Raw genomic sequence first — 26,339 nt, forward strand, 5'->3', positions numbered from 1 at the left:
TAAACTTACACAAAGTGTGTATAGCTACGTTATGTGTATGTGTATGGTAGTAGTTGATGTGCTAGTATATTGTTTGCTCCTATAAGGCGAGTTAACTCTGGTCAGTGAGTCAGCTAACATGAGATCATCTCTGGTTTCTTCAAGGCCTTCTGTGTCTGAAGAGCCATCAGCCACGGTATCCAGAGGTCTGGATAAAATAAGAGGAGAAAAAGATATAATATGTGCAGAACTGAAATTTTTAATAGCACAAGAAAAAAATACAACTAAACTGCCTCTTCATTCTGCCACAGCTAGGGAAGTGCAGTGAAACTCGTGTTCCGTGCAGAGACTCAGAGAGAGGTTATATCCTCAGACAATTGGGCTTCTCAACTCAAACCTGAGTCACTCTGTTTCACATAGCATACTTTACACACTACATTACTCAATACGTTAGTTTATCACTTAAATCATGTCAACGCTTTATCACTTGAACTTTATTAATACTCGAAGTAAAATTTTCTGCCTTCTTGTCAACCGTTCTTTCCATCAGTGTTCCTATTTTCCTCCACTCTCATTTAATCTCCTTTCTGTCTTCCTATCTTCTTCCTCTCTCCTCTTGTATCAATTTTACATTATTCTAAAGCAGACATTATATAATTAAAATCACTTCCAAAACCATTAGAATGTACAACATGAAAACTTCCATTTATTATTATTTTTATTATTATCTCATCTGATTAAATACAAAAAATGCTAATTACCACAATATTAGGAGCTAAAAGCATAAACATAAATGGACATTAAACAGGTGGTTATCCCTTCCTCTATCATTCTCAGATTATGCAGATCTTGTCTCATTCAGTTTTCCTGTTACTGACTCCTATTTCTTCATGAGGAACTTTCATATATCCAAACTAAGCAGTAGAAAAGCACACCTAAAACTGGAAGTCTATGCTCATAAATCACAATCATAAATCAGCAAAACAACTTGTAATAACTTTACTTATAACTAACTATCTGAAATACAAACCAAAGGTCACCAATCAGTTCTAAAACATCTTTAGATGAACCCTTGTTGATCCCTGGAGAACCAGCGTACCAGATTGGCGCCTTACTAAGAGATTTCAATCATTCTGTAACATTTTATCTAAGTGTCTTTTACTCATGTGAGCAGCAACTCGTGGTGTTGTCTTAGTTTTTATTGATATTTTTTTTAACCTGGACACAAACCAAACATTTCTCACAGGATCAGCCCGATCCAAATAAAATTAATCAATTAACACACTTACCATGACACAGCAGCTCCCCATCAGTTGCCACTGGTTGACAACAAACTTCCACTTCTTCTTCTTTTTTTTGTGTTTTAATGGCAGCTGACATCCAAAAGCATCATTACCGCCTCTCTAGTGGTGCGCTCTGTTCGTCGTCTTTATGTTAATAGTAGCACAACCAGCAACCGTAACACCTGTTTCTGCGCGCAACAGCTCAACCGTAATAACAGTCTAAATGCAACATTTTACCCCTCGGTAAAATCTGGGACATTTCCGGGGACAGCTTTTAGAGAATATTTAGAGCAGGGGTGAGTTTGACTTTTCTTTTTAAAGTATTTTTATTCTGTAAATATTGTGTAAGCTATTATATAATCATTGTAAGTGGAAATAAATCCAGGGCGTGTGTGCTGGAACGTCAGAAAAAAAGTTAAATAAAGATTCGGTGCAGATTTTAAATATAACATGGCAGACACATTTATTATGCTCAGGGACCACAGCCTATGAGAAAGCAATAAATTCTGGTGTCTAAAAATGGATTGGCTTGTCTTGTGTCACATGACGCAAATCAGTTGCGGGATCAAGGGGATGCTGGTGTTTTATGTGTAAGCTTATGTGGGCGCGTGCGTATGTGATGGGTAGTGGTATTGTGAGTATTGCCTGATGGGCCCGACCAATTTGAAATGCGTTCCGCGGTCCATGCTCTAGTGCCATGTTTCTGACTATAGAGCTCCCAATAATCAGGGTTGGCTTCTCAGCGGGTGTGTCGCTGAGTGGGGAAAATTTGTTACAAACGCAGATGGGCTGGTGGTGTCCTGGGGGCTGGAAGATAGAGCTATGCTTTCTATGAACCGTCACCCAGCCGGCCTGGTTACCCGCTTGCTCGATTGCTGCTTCTGGAGGACCGCTACGTGAAGTAACTCTAGGTCTATGTGGCTGCGTGCTAGCAAAGGGGCGGCTATCAGCTGGTTTTTCAACAGCACGGAGCCGGGTCTCCAATTCTGACACCCTCGCCTCCAAAGCTACAAAAACACTACATTTATTACATGTACCATTATCACTAAAGGAGGCAGAGGAATAACTAAACATCTGACACAGAGAGCAGGAGATAAGGGGAGACTTAGACAGAGACGGAGAAGCTGAAGTAATAGGAGAAGGAGTCATTGTGAGGCTAAAGCTAGGCTAGGCTAAAGCTAGGCTAGCGCCCTTTTACCATGCCAAAAAACAAACCGTGTGAGACAAAAGGAGTTCCCAAGCGCGATGTGCAGCAACAGAGAATATTTTAAACGTGCTTATCTGTTAAAAACAGATGTTACAGCAAAGAGATTAAAGATATAAAAGCGAGAGAGTCTGGAGCAACAGACACCGATTCACACCGTGACAACAGGAAGTGACACAATACGCCTCACTCAACTGTTAAATATCAACATTTAACCGTTGAGTGAACACTGCTGTAGACAGTGACATAATCCAAGTCCCTTCTGAGGACACAGTTATATAAACTCTTTAACAAGTTTGTTTTTACCCTTCTGGTTTGTTGCAGAAGATCCTTTTTCAGGTTCAAGTTTTTGGTTCTTGGAATCTGCAGCTGGTTCTGAGAGAAACATATTTTAGTTTATAAATTCTTCCTGTCAAATTCTGTTGACAGACTCTCCAGGAAGTGTGCGAGTACAATTTACTGTCTGCTGTATAAACTGAAAGCGTTTCTGAATTAAACAATTTCTTTGAGCAATGACTCCAAATACATTAAAGGAAGAACTAAGACTCTGTTGGTTCTTCCAGTTTTCTCAACCAGCCAGCTGCAGCAAATGGGAGCTCTTACTGAGCCTGGTTCTGGTTCTGCAGGTGTTCTCTATCTGTTAAAAAGTAGTTGTTCCTCTCCACTGTTGCAGTGTGCTTGCTCAGGTTAAACGACTGCTCCAAATTTATTAACTGGGTGGAAACTGAAGCTTCTTTAGTAGGAAAACATTTTGCAAATCAGCTGAATTTGTCTGTACAGAATCAGCATCTTAAATCAAAGTCTTCACTGACTTCTTGTCTGTGACTGGACAGCAAACAAGATCTCCCTCCCTTCTCTCATGTCATCTTACAAAATAAAATATTAAGATATTTCATTTACCAACCACAGACTGTTTACTTGGAAGATATTAAGGTTTAGAGGTTTCTTGTTGCCTGATCTAAAGTGACATTTAAAGAGTTTGTAACTCCAGGTGTCGCTCAGGGTTCAGTTCTGGGGCCTTTTCTCTTCATTATCTATCTCCTTCCTTCCTTGGCAATAGTTTTCACTAATTCACCCTCCACTTCCATCACTATGCAGATGACACCCTGCTGTACTTTTCCACTGACCTAATTTTGCGCTCATCTTCCTTGTTCCCCACCTGCTTATCAGACATAAATTATTATTTTACATACAATTTCCATTAATTACAACTGAAAATTTCCTGGTCAGTACCATATCTACACGACCCAAAGTTAGCAGTTTTTTTCGTTTCTATAAACGGCTCCCCGGTCTGGGTGTCATCGCTCACAGCTCACTGTCATTTCAGGCTCACATCAGGAATATCACTCGTTCTGCATATTTGTAATGATTTTCACAGCATAAACTATCTCCACCCTCCCTAACCCTTCACACCACCCCTGTCCTTGTTCACAGCCTCATCATCTTTTTGTTCTTCATCTACAATATCTCCATGAGCAAAAAAAAAAGTATCCTCTCTGTATTTTATTGCATTTTAACCGTAGTTTAGTTCTGTGTCTTTTATTTTGCAGAGGCCTGAAAGTTGATTTTAAATGTTTTTATTTAAAAATTATCATTATTATTCTGACTCTCAGCAAAATAAAAAGCCCAAAAAAGGAAAAATAATAAGTTTAATTATGTTAAAAAAACACTAACATTTATCTCAAAAGTTTCAAAATTTCAGTCCCAGCAGGTTTCCAGCACAGCCTGGTGACCCGAATGGGTTTAAATTAATCTGACTTGGTTTTAGATTGTTCATGCCTGTTTAAATCTGAAAACTACATCTGTGGAGTTCCCTCTGCTTTAGATAATAGAGAACCCAGAATGAGAGCTGAGGGATTCCTCCATCAACAGAACCGGGTCAACCCAGCATCCAGCAGCAGGACCAGGGTTGATGACAACATAAAACCTGAACAGAGCAGATTTACCTGAGGCGACATCGCTGCTGCTGGGCGGGCTCTGTGGAAAAAACACAAAAAGATGATTTAACACAGAACAAGATCGTCTGAAACGAATGAGCCGAGTTCTTCTTAACAACATCGGGTCGGACAGAATAAACCTCAGAGTCCAGTAAGTTTACTAAAGGTCCAGCTGCAGATGTTACAGAGACGAGTTTCAGAGTTTGATTTTAAATTAGGGCTGGATGATAATTCAATAACAATATATACCAATTGATAGGCATTTATCAGTGATAGAATAAAATATTTCCTTTCTTATGTATTCTACCCATGTAGGTTAATATTACAGTCATTACATCCTCCCAACCAATCACAACACAGGCACAGGAACCAAGCCCCGCCCCTTCAAAGAGTTCGAAGAGCACAAGTTTGTTTTTCCGCTCGTGATCCTAAAACTGTAGAGTGACAGCAAGTTATGGATGTTTTATTAACCAGTTATGCTAAACAAGTAAAGCACAAAAAGACTCAAAACGTACACCTGGAACAGGACTGATCAGGGAAGGCTTTCCTCCCTGGCAGTGAGCTCCCTTGAGACTGAGAGACTTTTAAAACTGAAGAAGATAAAGAGAACTTTTACCAGAAAATGACCAATATTTTTGTTCAGAAAGAGCGCCGCATGGACTTCATTTATAAGTAGAGGTAAGACAGCGATAATTATTCACGTTTTGTTTTGTAATAAAAAGTGCGCAATGTGGGTTATAGTTTTTAAATGTGTTATAAATGCAGAAATCCGTCATAACTCATAAACTGTTACCAATCAAATGACAAATAATTTAGTTTTATTTTTTTTATCAAAGAATCAATATTTTCCTTACCTGACTCCGCCAGATAGATTTGCTCTGCATATCCATCTGGAAACCTTCCGTTGAAGTAATTTTGGGAAGGGGCGAAAATACTGGTTAGCTGATTGGCCTATGTTGGTGATAGACGGGCCAAGTGACTCGTTGAGTCACACCTCAACCCGCCTCAAAGCCAACTCTGATTGGACGTTCGTTTGGTGAACGGCTCCAAATTTTCTTTAACGGAGAGTAGCCAGACTGATCTGCGAGTGAAACCTTGAAAGCTTGCGAGATCAGGATGGTCTCACGAGGCTAATATTTTCCCATGTATCTTGGTGAATTGATTTGGCTTAATCAGTTTCCTTCAACACTTTGCAATGACTCTACTCAGTGTAAATATTTGTAAATCTGACTTTGATGACGTCAGTGCCTCACCAGCTATGAACCCTACCGCACGTCACTGCAGCCGGCACCTTAATGGGTTTCTGTTAATGATCTTTATGTTAGAGAGTAAAAACGTCCTGCAGACTATTTTAAGCTGAGGAAGTTCCTCGGACCGCCAGCAGGTCGGCGACACTGAGAACCTTTAGTTTAAACTGCCTTTAAGTTTTTGTCAGAGACAACCATGCGAGCAGGAAGCTGTTAACAGATAAATCTTTATGGTGTTGTCATGGCTACACCTTTAGCTGATATGAAAATGTTAATGCCATCACATACTAATAATATTTTATTTATCTTACTAAAGATTATATAAAGATGATTTTTTTCTGTATTCCGACTTGAGTTTAATATAAAAAATAAAACCTTTAAAGCTTAAATGAACGGAGAAAAAGTTTATTTCCAACATGACAGGCTGGAGATCCTTCAGATTAGATCGTTCCTGATAAACATTTCTAACTTTTCCTTCAGTCCAAACAGGCTGTAATTCTTTAGCTTTGATCCTAAAAGAAAAAAAAAACCTGGAGTTTAAATCTGTTTGGACCTGATCCATGAATGACCCAGCTGGTCCTGGTTTCCATTTAGATCAGCAGTTAAGAATATCTAACTAGAAAATATGATATCTGGATAGGACAAGGAGTTGCTTTGGATTTTCAATAAAAATAACATTTTATTTATTAGACACATTAAAACTTGAGCCAAGGCTGACCAATGAGCTGAGTTTTAGGATAATACAAACTCAGAACTAACAAATCTACCCAGACTGAAGGAGTTTAGAGCTGCAGGAGTGTGAACAGCTGCAGCTCTGTAGGGACGTGTTTACCAGCCTTTAACGAGACGTAGCTAACGAGGAGCAGGTACCGAATCACCGGGCTGCAACACAGACACTAAACCCGTTCCTGCCACTGAACTGAACCAACTAAGCTCCAAAAACACTTTGGAAAACAGATTCCTGTCAGCCAGCAGGAGAGAAAAACCTGTTTCCTCATGGAGCTGAAGGTTCAATATGAGGAAATAATAAAGCTGCTCATTATAAAATCCACTAAACCTGGAAGGAAACATTTCTTTTATTGGTAAAATGTTGTTTCCTGATCTGAACAGATTATCTGACAGAACCAGACATTTAAACGGTCCTGAGGGAACATCTGGGAGGTGAAGTCGCTGGAGGTCTTGATGGAGATCTGCTGTTGCCACTCCACCTGTGAACACCTGACGTTTTACCTGAGAAGCTTCGCCTCCTGGTGCCAAACTCAGCCGTAACGTCAGAGCTTTGTTCCCCACAGAGATCTCATGATGTTTCTTAGCGAGGACGCGCTCTCTGACTGGAAACACAGAACAGCATCTGGTCAATTCAAACACTCATCTGCCACATGAGACACCTTGATCCTACCGGGTTTGGGTTATTCCCTTCAGAACTTTATTCTTCATGTCACAGACTCAACAAGATGTTAGGAAGGTTCCTCAGAGGTTCTGGTTCAGGTGGACATGACAGCAGCATAAAGTTGCTGCTGATTTGTTGACCCGATCATCCATGATGGGAACTTCCTGCTGGAGATCTGCTGACTCTGGAGGCCATTGGAGGTCAGTGGGCTCCTTATTATCTGAGCTTTGTGTCATGGAGCGTTGTCCTACTGGAGGAAATCCTCCTAAGATGAGTCCACATAAAGGGACGGAGATGGACAGCAGGACCTCAGGTAGGCTGTAGTGTCTAACACTCTTGATACTGTTATGCCATTTAATGATGAGACAGACTCCAGTTCCCAGCATACGATATGGTCGAAATGGCCACCGACTCCCAGCATGCAATATGGTCAACGCGACCACCGGCCCTAGCAACGAGATAACGTTGCTATTATACAATATAAAGGCGCCTGGCGCGCTTAACTCTTTCTTCTTCACTGGCAACACGCCAACTGGGAAGACACACAGCTGTTCATCCCATTGGGATTTTCCCCATGTGGCACGTGTTCGATTTCTCGCTGGACCGAGAACTTCCGAATCAAACTTTCCCTGCTTTCCTATGCAGGAGGTCGACTTTAAAAGTACTTTGAATTCACTTCGATCAGAGAGACTGAGAGCCGCTTATCTTCCAGTGATTGTCAAGAACCCCGCTGTTGTTTTGGCCAAACAAAGTGTCGGACAGAGCCCAGGGACCAAGTGGGATCCCCCCTTTCCTTGCTGCCTGACAGACCAGCACCGCCCGAAGCTGCTGAAACCACAGATCCTCGGACCCAAAACCAGAACACCCCGCCGAGAAAATGTCAGAGTAAAGAAAGGATTTACTTTTTTATTTCTCTTTTCACCCATAAGGCAAATTATTTTGTGCCTGTACAGAACCTATTAGGAATTAGTTTAATGCTTAATTATTCCGAGACAGAGTTGTTTAGCTTTGCTGGATATTCCTGATGTGTGTGCATGCATTTTATAAGTGATTTTGACTGTGTTGTTTTTGGTTTGATTGTAAGCAGACTCCGCCAATGGCCACTCTTCCCTTTCTCATCTTAACTTCATCTGATCTCTTTGTCTACATTTTCCAGTTTCGCTCACTTTCTTTGAAGTTCTTGTTCAGGAGTAAAACTGCCTCCTGACCAAAGTCCGCCCCTCACTAGGCGTGTGCGCTAAAGACGTCATTAGGACCTCCTCCTAACGCATCACGCAATATCGTAGGTCATATGTCGTCATAGTCTCCATCTTGGGAAGGTACAAAGTAGCAATAAGCTGTCGGCTTAGCTTTGTAGTGGAATATAAAGCATCTTCCATCCAGCAGGTCTGTTTTCTCAAAGCTATTTTGTTTTTCAATGCTGCTATGACAAAGTGCCGACTTCTTGAATGTGATGTTTAAATAACTAAGAATTGCTACCTCTCATTTAATCCATTTTTACTTGTTTTATTTTTATTTATTTTCTTTAGCATGTTCTTTGAGTAGCGAGTAGTGTTTCCTAGTGTCCATTAAATATAATAATTACAGTAACAGGGAATTATTTTGGTTTAATAAATAATAATGTGTGGAATAGTAATTGTTTGTGTTTATTTTGATCCAGAAGTTGGATTGTCTCTAAGAGTAAAGGATTACTTCTTTTCGAGGTAACTGAATTAACTAAGACATTTTCATTGGTTTCTGAAAAAGAAGCAACGGTTAAAACTCCAGCGTATCAACGTTTGCTGGATAAGTCTGATCAGTCACCACCGATCAGACACTTTTCCAGCATAAATAAGTTCATAAGAGCTGATTAATAAATGCATTGTTAGTGTTAGTCATTACAGTTTTGTAGCCCTTGGATCACAACCATTTCAATTACGTTTGTTATAGCCACCATTTGAGTTTGAATGATCTATTAAAATTATAATAGTGAATTATAATTAATAATAATACTCATAATCAAACACGTTTCTGGCATAACAATACAAAACTTAAACGTCCTCCACCCATTAACACCAGCAGAAGCAGCAGCGGAAAGCAGCGTTAGTACAGATCAGGATGGTCCTGATCTGTACTTGATGTTAATCCATGGTTAACATCATATTCTGATCGCTGCAGCTGACATCGAGTCTAATCGGAACAGGCAACATTTATCCAACGTTTAGGAGCTGTGATTCGTTGATAGTAAAAAAAACAAATAAAAAACTGAAATGTGCTCCAGGTGATCAAAGGAGAGAAGTTAACCAATTAGACTGGATTAAGAAACGTGTGTTATGATGATGAAACTTAACAAAATTTATGTATTTTCAAACGTAATAAAGATGTTTGAACGCGCCTTATTTACATCATCATCATCATGTCATGATGTTGGTACTAGTGCTGGTCTGATTATCCACTTCACACACCTGTGCAGCTCCGCCCCATTCTCATTAGCCTTCACTAGATCCACCTGCTCCGCTGAGTATTTAACCAGCTCTCAGACCAGACACTGGTGCCAGATTATTATGAGCCACCGGTAAATCTATTCCAGCGTTTTCTGTCTGCCTGCATACCTGTGATCTGACCCTTCTTCTGTCTCCTGATTCTCTAAGCATACCTTACCGTCTGTCCTGATTGCCTGCCGGTTACAGGACCTGTATCTGTGCCCTGACTCTGCCCTCGGATTCTGATTTGGACTGTCTTTGGATTCTTATCACCCGGCTTTGACTCTTGACCTGCTCTCGGATTTCAAACTCTGGTAATCTCCTCTGATCCTCCTGTCTGACTCTGACGGTTTCGACTCTGTGCCCACTTCTTGACATGCTGCAGTTTACCTCTAAATAAACTGTCTTTTACGAAATCTGTTTATTGTCTGATTGAATTCTGGGTCCTCAGTTTCCGTTCATTACACATTATTTTCATTTATTCATTTTACTATTTGATCTGTTTGATATTAAGGTGGTCTCACCTGTCACTATTTTACTAGCCTGCTTGTATAAAGAGGTTGGATTTGGCAAAACGCCTGACATGAAATGGAGAAAAAAGGTGGAAAAAAACAGAACTGGACACAGTGCAGAGCTTATACTTAGACTTGGAAAACTTTATAGTCATTTTGTATGTACAGACTGCTTACAGAATGAAATTCTGTTGCATACAGCTTACGACAGTGTAATGAGATTGCAGGTGGAATAAGGCAACATTAGAATATAAAGTGCAGCAGTGATCAGAATTTAACAATTCAGGAGAAAAAACAGTGTGCAAAAAAGAAGAATGTTCCAGCATGTTTATGGCGCAAAAATAATGGTGCAAAAAGGCATTCATATGAAAAAGTTCAGTGCAGTGCAAAATAATATGTTGCATAAATACAGTAAACATTCAGCTGTGTACTATTTAATGGATTATAAAAGTTCGGCAATGTTGGTAGTGCCAAAATAATGATGCAAGTGTGATGCAGAGTCAAGTTTAGAGTTCAACAGTTCAACTGTCTGATGACAGCAGGGAAAAAGCTGTTGCAGAACCTGGTGGACCTGCAGCAGATGCTGCTGAACCTCTTCCCAGAGGGCAGCAGGGAGAACAGTCCATGGTGGGGGTGGGGGGTCTCTGATGATGTTACGGGCTTGGGATACACAGTGCTGGGATGAAGTGTCCTTAATGGAGGGAAGAGGAGCCCCGATGATCCTCTCTGCTGTCCTAACCACTCTCCTCACGTTCCTCCAGTCAGAGGCACTGCAGACTCCGCACCACACAGAGAGACAGCTGGTCAGAATGCTCTCTACGGTGCCTTTGTAGAAGGTTGTGAGGATGGGCGGGGGAAGGTGGGCTCTCCTCGTCCTCTGCAGGAAGTACAAGCGCTTCTGTGCCCTCTTCACCAGTGACGTGGTGTTCCCAGACCAGGTGAGGTCTAAGGTGTGTATACCCAGGAACTTGGTGCTGTTGACCACCTCCACAGCTAAGCTGTTTATGAGCAGTGGAGCATGGTGAGGCCTGTTCTTCCTGAAGTCAATGATGATCTCCTTCATTTTCTCCACGTTCAGGATCAGGCTGTTGTCTCTGCACCGGCCCACCAGCTGCTCCACCTCCTCTCTGTAGTCCTGGTCGTTGTCGTCTCTGATCAGGCCCACCACCGTCATGTCATCTGTAAACTTCACAATGTGATTGGTGGTGAACCTGGGGGTGCAGTCGTGTGTCATCAGAGCAAACAGCAGGGGGCTCAGGATGCAGCCCTGAGGGGAGCCCGTGCTGAGGGAGATGACATCAGAGGTGTTCTGACTGACCCGGACCGACTGAGGTCTGTTGGTGAGGAAGTCTAGCAGCCAGTTGCGAAGGGGTGTGCTGAAGCCCAGATGTTCCAGTTTTCCCACCAGATGCTGTGGGATGATGGTGTTGAATGCTGAACTGAAGTCCAGGAACAGCATCTGCACGTGGGTGTTGTTGCGCCAGTTCAGGACGTGACAGCCTGCGTCAGTTTAGGACGTGACACCTGCATTAGTTCAGGACGTGACAGACTACATTTCCCATGATGCAATGTGGTCAAAATGGCCACCAACTCCAATCATGCAACACAGCCCAAAGTAGCCGCCGACCCTAACAACGAAGCGACGCGTTAACATTACAATGGAGGGTTTTATAAGCGATGGACGCGATGTGCTCATCCTTCTTTTTGGCACCCCGCCATCCCGAGAAGACACTACAGCTGTTTCATCTGGTGGGATTTGACCCCCACACACCACATGCTCGACTTTCTCGCTGGTCTGAGATTGATCTAAGCAACTCCATCCCTGCTCCAATCAGATGTGCAGGAGGTTGACTTTAAAAGTACTTTCTGAACCCACTTCGATCAAAGACTGAGAGCCGTTATCTCCCGGTGATCGTAAAAGGTACCACGGTTTTGTTTTGGCCAAACAAAGCGTCTGAAAAGCCCAGAAAGAGAGAGAGAGAGAGAGACGAAGGGGCTTCTCCTCCTGTTCCCCGCTGTCTGACGCACCGGCTCGCTGAGCTGTACCAGATCCGCGGACTTGAAGCGCTCCAGGACACCAGCCGAGGCATTGTTAGAAAGATTCCTCCCTTTTTTTTCTCTTTTCACCCATAAGGTGATTTAATAGTGCCTGGGCAGAGAACCTATTAGGATTTAGTTTTAATGCTTAATTACTCCAAGACAGAGTTTGTTTACCTGCTGGATATTTTCTGATGTATGTGCATGCGTTTTGTAAGTGATTTTGGCTGTGTTTTTGGATTGTGGTTCTTTATAAATGACTCCGCCGCGGGTCGATGGTTCCATCTTTTCCGTTCCTGTTTTTCTGTCCTTTTATCAGTTAGTTAAATCTCTTTTTGGAACTCTCAGTCCACGCTCCGCCTTTGAAGACCTCATCCAAGAAAGCTTTCCTAGTCCTCACACAGCGTAGGCGTTGATTACGTCATTAAGACCTCCCCCTTTACGTATCACGCAAGGTTGCAGGTCATGTGTTGTCATAGTCGCCATCTTGGGAGGGTGCAGCATAGCTAAGCTGTAGCTAGTTTGTTGAAGAACATGGAAGTGCCTATCCAGCTTCTCAGAGCTAATTTTGTCTTTCAATGCTGCTACATCGAATGCTGACGTCTTGAATGTGATGTTTTTAAACAACTGTGAGTTGAACTAAGTTTTGCTACCTCTCATTTTAATCCATTTTTGACTTGTTTATTTTCATATATTTCCGCATGTTTATTTTAGTAGTGAGTAGAGTTTCCAAGGTTGTTGAATTAGAATAATTACTGTAAAAGGGAATTGCTTTGGTTCAATAAATAGCAACCTGTGGAATAGTAATTGTTTGTATTAATTTTAATTCATAGGTTGCATGGTCATCAGAATATAGAGCTATCTCTTTTCGAGTTAACATCTGACATTAATACAGATACATTAACATTGGATTGGCGATAAGGGAGTAACGATTTAATCTCTAATTGCAGTTATATTGGGGTTCTCATAGCTTATAAATGCATTAGTGGTATTTAGTCATTACAAGCTTATAGCCTTGGAATCACCACCATTTGAACCATATTTTGTTATAGCTACTATTTGAGTTTGAATGATCTATTATTACAGTTATAATACCAAATTATAATTATTAATAATAATCATATTCAAACAGCTTTCTGGCATAACAGTGTTCTTCTCCTCCAGGTGTGCCAGACTGAGGTGTAGAGCGGGGGAGATGGTGTCGTCAGTGGAGCGGTTCTGCCGGTAGGCAAACTGGAACAGGTCGAGTGTTGGGGGGAGGCTGGAGACAATGTGTTCCTTTACCAGCCTTTCAAAGCACTTTATCATGATGGGAGTCAGTGCAACGGGCCAGTAGTTGTTGAAACAGGTGACTTGGGGTTTCTTTGGCACCAGAATGATGGAGGCAGACTTGAAGCCCAAGGCTCACAGCCCTGGCAGAAGAATAGAGGAGTGTTGAAAGGTAAATTGGTCCTTGGATCATGGCACAAACACGGACTTTAAAGCATTTTGCTGCTGGTAAAAATGTCTTTTTCTCTGAGCGTATTGATGTTTTTAAGCTCCAGCCTGGTGAGAAGCGCTCCGTGTAGCAATGAAAGAAAGGAGATGGCGTCGCACCAGCAACTTTGTAGATGACCATTTAGGCCACTGACATTATCATGCAATACAGAAAATACTTTCTCACATATTTTAAGTATATTCTTTGTTAGATCTTCTGTTTTTTATTCATGAATATTAAATTTTTTTGCCATATTTTACTTATCATTAATAAAATTACATCACTAAAACTGCGCCTTATAGTTTTAGACAAATATTTCCCCCCTGTGGGAATGATAAAGTTTATATTATCTACATATTAATAGATGTATGATTGTTAAAGAAGTTTATGCGCTCATTTCCAGCCAATCAGCTCTCTCTGTTTCCAACATCTTCCTACTTTTAACCTCTCTGAGACTAAAAATCTTCCTTTCGTCACATTAGGAGCTTGCTGAAGGCCGAGGACACTTTGTGAATAACTTTTATCTCACTGAGGTAAAAATCATATAATTCTGTAAATCCTAAGATTTTTCCTAAAATGACGTCACTTAGAGCTGCTTGTAGTCCCAGGATTCTTTGTGAATACTGAACCTGAAGCTCAGGGATGGCTGACCCAACACAGCTGAGGTTATTTTATCAGGTGGAACTTTATCCTGACTTAAACTGGACCTGGTGGAGGTGTCTGGGTTTTATCTGCAGCTGCTGAGCTACACCAGAACCTCCGTAGTGACGGTGGATAATCTCAGAACTCCACATGGTTGGGTTTGGTTTTCCTTTGTGTTTATCCTTGTTTATTTATGTCAGATAGGTTTTACTAAACCCAGGGGTCTTTTCTAAAAAAAAAAAAAAAATCCACCAGTGAGCTGCATCTAAAAATTTAGTTTATTCTCTGTTACTCTTCCTGTTTATTCACACTTGCATTTATATAGATTTAAAAATGACAATATCTATAACAAAGCATGAAAAATGTATTTATTTTACATAAAGTTAAGGTGAACTCTGACTCTTGTAGTTGAAAGGTTAGTACAGGCAGCCCTTCGTATGACTCTGTACAGATGAAGTAGCTCAGTTTCAAAAGGTTAATGACCCCTGATTCCTTCAGTATTCCTGCTCTCAGCTTGTTGTTCCTCTTTGCTGGATCCTTCAGTTGGATTTCCTGTTTCTCTGCCGGAGCTCCATGTCCCGTTCTCCCAATCCCAGATCTGTAAAGTTTGTAAAGTTTCTATAGTATTATTGAAGCTTCTTTACTTTGGTCCTCCACTAAATGGCAACCTGGTAGCAGAGATGATTCCCCGTCTAATTCATCTCACTGCAGTCAAAGTCACCAACAAATCTGCGGCTCTTTAAAAAACAAACAAAAACAAAAAAAAGAAAATCCTGATAATTAACGAGCAGGACTGGGGTTGCAGTTTAAGGGCTAAACGGTGGAGGAGATGAACATTGGTATTTATTGAAGCTCTCATTAAACCAACTGTAGAAAATATAGACGTCAGGATTAAATTCCTACTACAGTAAAACATGACAGCAGCCTTCCTGCTACGGACCACTGAAGGAACGAACCTGCATGTCTCCAGCAGCAGCAGCTTTCAGGACATCAGCAGCAGAGAGGAGATGCCTTCAGGCCGTTACTGAAGCATCTAACAGACTTATGCTGGTTCTAACAGCTGCTCTGTTGTTCCAACCCTTCCAGCTGACAGTGAACCCCCCACATCCCAGCACACTGCCTGTCTTGGCTGTAGATTAACAGATCCGGACCTCAGTCCTTCTGGACCTCAGAGTGGCGCTGGGAGCAGCAGGAAACAGAAACTCAGAATTTAAGGTCCAATGTCCAGCGGTCTGGAGACATTCCTGCTCCTTGTAAATCAGAAAACTTCTCTCTCCATCACCGGTCCGAATGTGGAGCAGCGAGCATCTGAACCGAACCTGAACATGAACCTGTGAGGGAACGCCAGCAGAACTCACACTGACGGCCTGGTCGTGTCTGTCTAAGGTTTCAGGAAGTCAGGAAGTCATTTCCTGCCGGAGCAGATCAGCAGCAGATGTCTTTCCTCCTGCAGGTTGTTGTTTCTAAAGGAGAGGCGTTCCCAGGTTCACCTGCGTTGACTCACCTGAGCACACCTTGGCTAATATTAAACCAGCTGCTCTGTTATGACTAACCTGGTTTATTCAGTCACCTGCATCCTACCTGCAGCGCTGACCTTTGACCCCAGTCAGGTGTGGGTCATGTGCTCAGGTTGGGGGATGAAGAAGCTGTGGATCATCTGATCATCTGACCGCTGGACCCACGTGACTCATGCTGGTTTCAGCAGAAGTGCATGCTGGGACTCCGGCTACATTTAGACTGTTTATCAACCAGCAGGATGTTTATTATCATAATTAATTAGTTTAAGCCGGGAGAAGTGATTTTTGTTGGGAAGTTTCAGACTTTTAGAAAGATAAACAACTCCTGATTTCACCAGATCTCTGCCTCCCACTGTTTCCTCAGTAAAAACAGGCCCACCTGGCCCAGTTGGACCTGTGGGTCCCGGTTCGGCACAGAAACAGAAACTTCTGGACTCACCGTCCTGTGATCGGAAGAAGACGGAGGCTGTGGGGGCCTCCTCCTCCACCTCCACCCGGCAGTCTCCTCCGCTGGACTTCTTCTTGCTCTGGAAGTAAAGCTGCAGTTTGTTCTTCACGGTTTTATTCTGCTCCGGACTCCAGTCGCCCTCCACGGTCACGGGCGGACACTCCGAGTCCTCCATGGTTCTGGTCCAGACTCAAAGTGACGGACCAACAACAGCAGGAGGAGGAAGAGGAGGAGGAGGAGGAGGAGGAGGAGGAGGAGGAGGAGGAGGAGGAGACTCCAGCCTCAGTTTTCTTTCACTTTCGTTTCTTCATAAACCGACTGCAAACCGAACCTGACTCAGAGTCTGAGATACTCTATAAATCAGTCAAACATTAAATTTACTCAAAACCTTGGAAAAACCAGGAATCAACAGATCAGTTCACGTTAGAATAAAACTAAGTAGAAACTCTTCTCTGAATTATTTTTCCACCCCAACACAGCATTTCTTTTACTTTGGACACATATCAACCCCATATAAAACCACACTGAAATAATTATTGAGAAAATATTGATTGATTTTGTTCAATCGATTTAATTTAATGCCCTGTGATCGACTGCCGACCTGTCCAGGGTGAACCCCGCCTCTCGCCCATTAACAGCTGGAGATAGACACCAGCACCCCACCTGACCCCAAGAGGGATAAGCGTGTTAGAAAATGGATGGATTTAATTTAATCGTTTTATAACTTTCTGCACATTTATTTAACATTTCCTACATTCAGTTGATGGACAATCAGCATCGGCTGCACATTGAGGCAGTGAGTAGTGCTGTTGCCTTGCATCAAGAAGGTTATGTGTTTAAGTCCTATCCTGGGTTTTTCTGCATGTTCTCCCTGTGCATGTGTGGGTTCTCTCGGTACTCTGGCTTCCTTTTAAAAACATGACTGTTAGGTTAAATGGCCTCTCTAAATTGTCCTTAGGTGTGTGCATGAATAGTAGCTTGTCTCTGTGTTGCCCTGCAATACCCAACCAACCCCCCCCCCCCCCCCCCCCCCCCCCCTCCTCGGCCATTGACAGCTGGAGATAGGTGCTGGTGAAGATTCTCAGTCATCCAGGTCATGGTCATTCCAAAAAAAAGGTAAAAAACAAAGCAACTGGACTTGTTTTCCGTAGTTGAAGACGTTTCGCTTCCTCTCCCGGAAGCTTTCTCAATTCAAAAAGTCTGGAGTAATGATGAGTAACAAGCTTTATACCATACCAAACAAAGGCCTGTAATGGCTTAGATAACATGCAACCGAAAAGGACCACCCCTTAGTAATGGGCGGTCGTAAAAACCATTAAGCCAGCGGGATGGACCGAAACTGGTCCACTCCTCTGTAACGAGGAGTCGTTAGAGTGTTATTGGCTTGGCTTAAAGGAACAATGTTTTAATCACCTGAATGAGGGTGAGAGTTAAATTGACGATTGGCTGGAATTAAACCTATAGCTGTGTTGTAAGTTTTTGAGAGTTGGAACCTAAGGCCTCCTCCTCTGTTTAAGGTTGGTCTTTCTCTCTTGACGTAGATGGCTTCCTTCACACCCCTTTCAAACCATCTGTCTTCTTTGTCCAAAATGTGAACATTTTGGTCCTCAAAAGAGTGTCCTTTGTCCTTTAGGTGTAAGTGGACAGCAGAGTCTTGACCTGAGGAGGTAGCTCTCCTGTGTTGAGCCATGCGTCTGTGGAGAGGTTGTTTGGTTTCTCCAATATAAAGATCAGAACATTCCTCACTGCACTGAACTGCATACACCACTCCGCTCATCTTAGGTTTGGGGGTTTTGTCCTTGGGATGCACCAGCCTCTGTCTGAGGGTCCTGTTTGGTTTGAAATGTACTGGGATTTTATGTTTGGAGAAAATCCTCTTGAGTTTTTCAGAGACTCCAGCAACATAAGGGATGACGATGTTTTTGCGTTTATTCTTCTCACCATTATGTTCTGCAGCGGGTCTTTTGGATTTTCTTGCTGATTTGACAAAAGCCCAGTTAGGGTACCCACAGGTTTGGAGGGCATCTCTGATGTGTTTCTGTTCCTTGTGCTTCCCTTCTGTTTTAGTCGGGACGTGTTCGGCCCGGTGTTGTAAGGTTCTGATGACGGAAAGTTTGTGCTCCAGTGGGTGGTGTGAGTCAAAAAGAAGATATTGGTCTGTGTGGGTGGGTTTCCTATACACTTCAATGTTGAGGTTTCCATCTCCTTCCAAATTCACCAAACAGTCGAGAAAAGGTAGCTTGTTGTCATTGGCATCCTCTCGAGTAAACTTGATGTTGTTGTCCACCGAGTTGATGTGTCTTGTGAACGCTTCCACTTCTTTTAGCTGGATTTTGACAAAGGTGTCATCCACATATCTAAACCAGTGGCTTGGTGGTGTTCCTCTGAAGGTTTCCAAAGCTCTCTTTTCCATTTCTTCCATGTAAAGATTGGCTACAATAGGTGACACTGGAGATCCCATGGCACAGCCATGCTTCTGTCTGTAAAATTGATCGCTGAACTTGAAATAAGTAGTAGAAAGACAAAGGTCCAGTAGGGTACAGATCTGGTCCGGAGTGAAATTAGTTCTGTTATTAAGGTCACTATCTTGTTGAAGACGTTCCCTGACTGTTTCTACTGCCTCTGATGTAGGTATGCAAGTGAAAAGTGAAGTGACATCGAAAGACACCAGAGTTTCCCCTGGTGCCATCTTTAAATGTTTGACTTTGTTAGCAAAGTCCTTGGAGTTTTCTATGTGGTGTGGTGTGTTCCCCACCAGGGGGGCTAAAATACTAGCAAGCTGTTTAGCAATGTTATATGTTACTGAATTAATGCTGCTGACAATGGGTCTGAGTGGTGTTCCTTACGGCCACGGAATCGGCCATCAAGAACAACAATCTGGCTGAAACAGAGGCAGAAAAACTCAGGATGAAAATAACAGCTACCCTATCTAGCGCCAAACCACCTCCTTCCAATCTCACACCACAGGAAAGGAAAGCCATAACATCGCTTAGCCAGGACCAAAGCATCACCATATTACCAGCAGACAAAGGAAGATGCACCGTGGTCCTCAACACTTCAGACTACCAGGACAAAATTCACACTCTACTGAGTGACACCAACACATATGAGTCTTTGAAAAGGGATCCTACCAACTCCTACAAAAAGAAAATCACTGACTACCTACAACAACTAGAAAAAGACAAGGTAATCAGTCGCTCATCTTATTATAGATTATATCCAGGGGAAGACATTCCATGCTTATATGGACTCCCAAAAATTCACAAAGAAGGAACACCACTCAGACCCATTGTCAGCAGCATTAATTCAGTAACATATAACATTGCTAAACAGCTTGCTAGTATTTTAGCCCCCCTGGTGGGGAACACACCACACCACATAGAAAACTCCAAGGACTTTGCTAACAAAGTCAAACATTTAAAGATGGCACCAGGGGAAACTCTGGTGTCTTTCGATGTCACTTCACTTTTCACTTGCATACCTACATCAGAGGCAGTAGAAACAGTCAGGGAACGTCTTCAACAAGATAGTGACCTTAATAACAGAACTAATTTCACTCCGGACCAGATCTGTACCCTACTGGACCTTTGTCTTTCTACTACTTATTTCAAGTTCAGCGATCAATTTTACAGACAGAAGCATGGCTGTGCCATGGGATCTCCAGTGTCACCTATTGTAGCCAATCTTTACATGGAAGAAATGGAAAAGAGAGCTTTGGGAACCTTCAGAGGAACACCACCAAGCCACTGGTTTAGATATGTGGATGACACCTTTGTCAAAATCCAGCTAAAAGAAGTGGAAGCGTTCACAAGACACATCAACTCGGTGGACAACAACATCAAGTTTACTCGAGAGGATGCCAATGACAACAAGCTACCTTTTCTCGACTGTTTGGTGAATTTGGAAGGAGATGGAAACCTCAACATTGAAGTGTATAGGAAACCCACCCACACAGACCAATATCTTCTTTTTGACTCACACCACCCACTGGAGCACAAACTTTCCGTCATCAGAACCTTACAACACCGGGCCGAACACGTCCCGACTAAAACAGAAGGGAAGCACAAGGAACAGAAACACATCAGAGATGCCCTCCAAACCTGTGGGTACCCTAACTGGGCTTTTGTCAAATCAGCAAGAAAATCCAAAAGACCCGCTGCAGAACATAATGGTGAGAAGAATAAACGCAAAAACATCGTCATCCCTTATGTTGCTGGAGTCTCTGAAAAACTCAAGAGGATTTTCTCCAAACATAAAATCCCAGCACATTTCAAACCAAACAGGACCCTCAGACAGAGGCTGGTGCATCCCAAGGACAAAACCCCCAAACCTAAGATGAGCGGAGTGGTGTATGCAGTTCAGTGCAGTGAGGAATGTTCTGATCTTTATATTGGAGAAACCAAACAACCTCTCCACAGACGCATGGCTCAACACAGGAGAGCTACCTCCTCAGGTCAAGACTCTGCTGTCCACTTACACCTAAAGGACAAAGGACACTCTTTTGAGGACCAAAATGTTCACATTTTGGACAAAGAAGACAGATGGTTTGAAAGGGGTGTGAAGGAAGCCATCTACGTCAAGAGAGAAAGACCAACCTTAAACAGAGGAGGAGGCCTTAGGTTCCAACTCTCAAAAACTTACAACACAGCTATAGGTTTAATTCCAGCCAATCGTCAACTTAACTCTCACCCTCATTCAGGTGATTAAAACATTGTTCCTTTAAGCCAAGCCAATAACACTCTAACGACTCCTCGTTACAGAGGAGTGGACCAGTTTCGGTCCATCCCGCTGGCTTAATGGTTTTTACGACCGCCCATTACTAAGGGGTGGTCCTGTTTCGGTTGAATTTGCATGTTATCTAAGCCATTACAGGCCTTTGTTTGGTATGGTATAAAGCTTGTTACTCATCATTACTCCAGACTTTTTGAATTGAGAAAGCTTCCGGGAGAGGAAGCGAAACGTCTTCAACTACGGAAAACAAGTCCAGTTGCTTTGTTTTTTACCTTTTTTTTGGAAAAAGCTGGAGATAGGCACCAGCACCCCTTGCAGCTCCAACAGGGATAGGCGTGTTGGAAAATGGATGGATGGACAATCAGCACCCTTTGGTGGAGACTTTGTAGCATTTAGTTTTTGTCCCACTCACTAGAGTCTCACACACACACACACACAAACGCACACACACACACACACACACACACACACACACACACACACACACACACACACACACACACACACACACACACACATATATATATATATATATATATATTAGTACTTTTTTTAATTGATCCAATTCTCTTTTGTTGCTCATACTTTCCAAACATGCATGGGTTCGATCTGTGGGAGGAGGCTGGAGTACCCAGAGAGACACTGCTTGTACACCCACAGAACATAAACGCAAGTTCGCACGTCAACGTTACCCCCATATTGCATGTGGCAGAAAAAAGTTAAGTTCTGTTATTGTGAAAGTGAATCAGAGAAGATGCCTCATTCCTGTGCTGCATGGAAATGTATTCGGGCTGATTTCACCACTTGTATCTGCCTTCTATAAACTAAGGCTGCACCATGTTGCAAAACTGGACACACTAAAGCTGCAGAGTTGCAACACTAGGAAAAAGCTGTGCAAGACCATTCTTTTTCAAGGTTTTTAGCTTGCATACAGTACAGACTATTGTATTTGGACATAGATGTGCATATATAGATTTTCAAGTATTATAAATAAGCCAAATAAATAGCTGTGTGATTATATATAACTATAGGTCAAGATTATAGCTGTCTATACATATCTATATCTATATCTTTCTCTATATCTATCTATCTAATATATATCTATATATATCTATATCTATCTATCTATCTATATCTATATCTATATATATATATATATATATATATATATATATATATATATATATATATATATATACATATATATATGTGTGTGTGTGTGTGTGTGTTATGAATATAAGGATCAATTTGTTAAATCTAAACATTGTGGTCTTCATTATTTCATAAAACCGTGCCACATGTGAAACTTTAGGAACAGACTTTTCGGGGGAGTATTAAAGAGGTAAGATTACTAATATGAGAAAAAAAGACCTAGGACAATAAAATAAAAAAAAATAAAAAAATGAAAGAAAAAACACAAAGTGGTAATATTATGAGAAAAACGTCATATTATGAGAATTAAGAGGGAACATTTTCAGAAAAGTCACTGTTTGCAGAATTATTTCTCTAATAGTAATAGGGCCAGGTTAGATTATTTTAATTATTTTTATTATTTATGATAAATTCAGGAGAATAAAGCCAAAGGGATACGATAATAATCTTGTAATATTACAAAATAAAAATATTACGAATATAACGTATATTCAGAGATTAAAGTCCCTCTGATACTGTTTAAGTGACTGAGTAACTGCAGATTTGCCACATTTAAGATGGCGGACGCTCTGAAGCATCGCAGCAGAGGCAGAACCCGCCCAACGACGCGTCTACGTATATGATGTCTATGATCAGGACCCGAGATGATTTGCTCCTGTTTAGTGAAGCCAATATAAAAGTATTACTTTACAAGATGCTCAACATTTCTCATTTTAATGCAGGGGGAAGCAGCACTTTTTTCTAAGAGCTCTTATCTAAATATTACTTTATCATTGTAATATTACAACTTTATTCTCATAATTTCCAAACAAAGAAAAAAGGGAAAAATAATCCCATTTGCTAAAATGTGCTTGCCAGGTTCTGGCTCTGGTATTCTGGTGGTCGCAGGCTGAAAAGTTTGTGAACTTCTGCTGTAGAAGTTCCAGCTTCTCATCAACTAATTTACGTCTCCACCAACGGTCAGCATGTTGACAAACTTCAATTACTGAATGTAACAGTTATCATTATTTTCTTTGTTAAAACTGTGACGTTATATAAAATTCAGAAATTGAGAAAATCTGTTGGTTTTCTAAAAACTAGTCTCGTCTAATTTCTCTGAAGTTTAACAGAAAACATATAATTGCTGTCAGGCAAACGTCGCCCCCTAGTGGATATTCTCCAACATTACAATGTTTGTGTCTGCACAGAAACAGCACTTTGTTGTTTGTACTATTGATTAAACCTGTTGGCAAACTTCAGGCATCAAACTTACAATTTTTACAAAAAGGGAAGCATGAGTCAGATTTTGATAAAGAACAGAGAGGAGCATAGATTTCCACCAGCAGCTGAAGATCATCTGAAATGATCTATGACTGCTGTGATGACTGCAATCTTCTACGCTAAAGACAAAATGTCTAAAACAACAGGAAACAGACATTTTCATATTTTAATATATCTAGAAGCCAATATTTATTTAGCTGACAGTAAACCCTTTTCAAGTAAAGAAATGAAAACATTGGATGAAACAGGTTGAAACATGTTAAACATCTTAAACTAACCTCTAGTGACAGTTAAACAGGCTTTAGGAGGTTTTTAGGTTGTTAAAGGGAGACGTGTGATGCTTTAATGCAAAATGTCTTCTGTGGTCTCAGCACAGGTGAGTCTCGTGTTCATGGGTTGAATGCGTCAGGCTTCATTTGCTTCTTTTTCTTCACCTGCAGAGAAACAGAGAGCGGGATGATGATCTGAATGATGCTTTTATATCATTGAGGAATTTTATTTAAAAGCATTTTACTATCTCCATCTCTGACTCTACACGCCTTTTATTATGTGACAAGTTAAAGTTAATGAAAGGACGTTTAAAATGGGACACAAATGGCTTCTTTAGAGGGGATGAAGGTGAAAGCCTCTTCTCTAACAGGAAATGGACAGATGAGACCAAAACAGAGACGTTTGGCTCAAATAACCAGCATCACATCTGGAGAGCAGCAAACAGCAGGTAAAGCACGACGGTGGAGGGTTTATGATTTGGGCTTTCAGCCACTGAGCGGCCCATGGACTCCAAAGTATTACGGAGTCCAAAGTGAGTCCATCTGTCCAACAGATGAAGCTTTGTCCAGACTGGGTCAGGAACAGAACCATGATCCTGAACACAGCAGCTGATCTACAACAGAAACAGCCAAGAACCTGCCATGGTCTAGTCAAAGTCCAGAGCTCATCCTGATTGAAATGCTGTGTTGGGTTCTTCAGGGAGATGTGCAGAAATAAATGTCTGTAGACCTCAATTAAATGAAGCAACGTTTGGGAGAAAAGTGGACCATAATTCCTCTGGTTCTACAGGCTGCAGACGGAGGTTCTAGAGACTGGTGGGTCTACAGGCTCCCAGAGCTTTTCAGCTACAGTTAGGTTTACTTCCTAAATAACAGGGCAGTGTAATCTTTGCATCACTGAGAGACCTGCTGAGGTTTACATGGTTCATCTTTAAAGCTTCCTCTAAAACTTTAAAGTAATGTCACTTTTAACAGCCACTGAAATGTTGCTGGTTTCCATTCATCATCTGCTCCATCCAGGTTTCACAAAAAAACAGAATGAATACAAAACATGGAGCTCCAGCTCTGATACGGATGGCCAAGTTCTGTCCGATGGTCCTTTAGGGGGCAATGTTTTAAATAAAAACGCTCTTTAAACATACCTTATATAAACTAAAAGAGGTGACGATTTTATGTATAACTGACATATTAAGCTACACATGGTCAAGCTTTAGGGGAAGCCACTGCTGTGATGATGAATACCCGCAACAGATAAAATTAGTGCTGATCGTTTTCTGACAAAGTCTGAAACTATTGACTGTGTGTCTCTGTGTTGAGAAAAAGGGAAAAACTCAGAAGCTTTAGAGGCACAAAAAGGTGTTAGAATCAATCTGGCAATAAATCATTTTATTCTGTTTGCATGAATAACTTAACTTGGGTCCAGATCCAGCTGTGATTCACCATTATGCAGATGATACTCTTATTTATACATTGGCATTGTGAGGTAGTGAGGTCAAGGGTCAGCAAGGTGAACCGAAGAAACAGCCTCAGTCAACAATTCGAGCTTCTGATGACTTTTTATTTTCAACAGGATTCAGAACACTCCTCTCTTGTCTGAGTTTCTAACAGCTCTGTTTTATAATCAAGTGAAAACACACCTGCACTTGAGTGGACCAAACCACAATTAAACAGGGAAAAGGAAAAACACATGAAAACTAAATAGAAAAACAAAAATAAAATTATTAATCTAATTTAGAAACTCCTCTATATAATAAAATGGTCTGCAAAATAAACCATGTAATACAAGAGAAGTCAAAAAGTTACTTTAAAGAAAAACAAAGCAATACTCCTAAAGAAACCCTCTAATTGGTAGCATCCACCAAGACAATCAGTGACATCACTCAGACACTTAAGCAGGAAGTACTGGGCCGGCCCCTCCCATACTCCTGCAGATCTACAAGGGACAAACAATGGTGAGTAAAAAGGTAAACAAATATGAATATACTTTGAAACCAAGTAAACAAATTCAACCAATAATCCAGGAGTAGCTTTAACCTAAACATATAGATGGAAACTGCAACCTAATGCTAACACAAACAAACCCGGGATAGTAAGTGGAGCAGGGGCCTGTTTCAATAAGGAGGTTCAACCAACTCTGAGTTAAAACTTGAACTCTGAGTTGACTTAGCCTGAGATGGGAAACTCTGAGTTTTGGGTTTCAGAACAGCTGAAATGAGCTGCAAACTAATGTTTAAATTTAAGCAATACGGCCATCTACAGAAAGTAAATGAATCAGAAATAAGAATAAGGGACAAATGGTGAACACAAACTAAACCACTTTGTCACAGGCATTATCCAGCAGAATTTGATTTTTTTCAGACTTTAAATTTGACCTTTTTCAAAGTTCTTTGGTTGACCTAAAATCAGCAATTAATGCCAATGACTACATTAAACAAACTGTGTTCATTAGCCCAAAAGCTCAAACACTGCAAAAACAAATAAAGCAACAATTTACAAAATATTCAAGATGCATCTTCAGGACACCAAACACATAATAAAGTGCAGTTTCATCCATAAATAGCTCACAATAAAAGCATTAAATTATGTATTTAATGAAAAAAAAAACAATCAAAGTAACAATCCTAAGACCACTTTTAGCTATTTGATTTTCTAAGATTGTAATATAATATTAAGATGTTGTCAGAACAAACCAAATTTATAATGAAGATAATAAAATCCGATAAATATCCATCTCTACCTGACTTACACATATTCTACTGAATATAGCCGTGGTTTAACACACCTCTCTTCAG

The 26,339-nt window shown here is 41.3% G+C and overlaps 1 protein-coding gene across 1 annotated transcript in view; it reads right to left on the minus strand.

The window, feature by feature from the left end:
• LOC105924430 (protein mono-ADP-ribosyltransferase PARP14) overlaps positions 1–16,325 on the minus strand; it is a 68,821-nt gene extending 52,496 nt beyond the window's left edge. The window contains exons 1-4 of the mRNA XM_036143584.1: positions 16,127–16,325; positions 6,881–6,981; positions 4,413–4,443; positions 2,773–2,841 (exon numbers count right to left, since the gene is read on the minus strand). Coding sequence (XP_035999477.1) covers positions 2,773–2,841; positions 4,413–4,443; positions 6,881–6,981; positions 16,127–16,310 — 385 coding nt within the window. The 5' untranslated portion in view covers positions 16,311–16,325. The remainder of the gene's footprint in view (positions 1–2,772; positions 2,842–4,412; positions 4,444–6,880; positions 6,982–16,126) is intronic.
• Positions 16,326–26,339: the final 10,014 nt, after the last annotated feature.

Source organism: Fundulus heteroclitus, chromosome 12 (assembly GCF_011125445.2).
Source record: "Fundulus heteroclitus isolate FHET01 chromosome 12, MU-UCD_Fhet_4.1, whole genome shotgun sequence".
NCBI lineage: Eukaryota > Metazoa > Chordata > Actinopteri > Cyprinodontiformes > Fundulidae > Fundulus > Fundulus heteroclitus.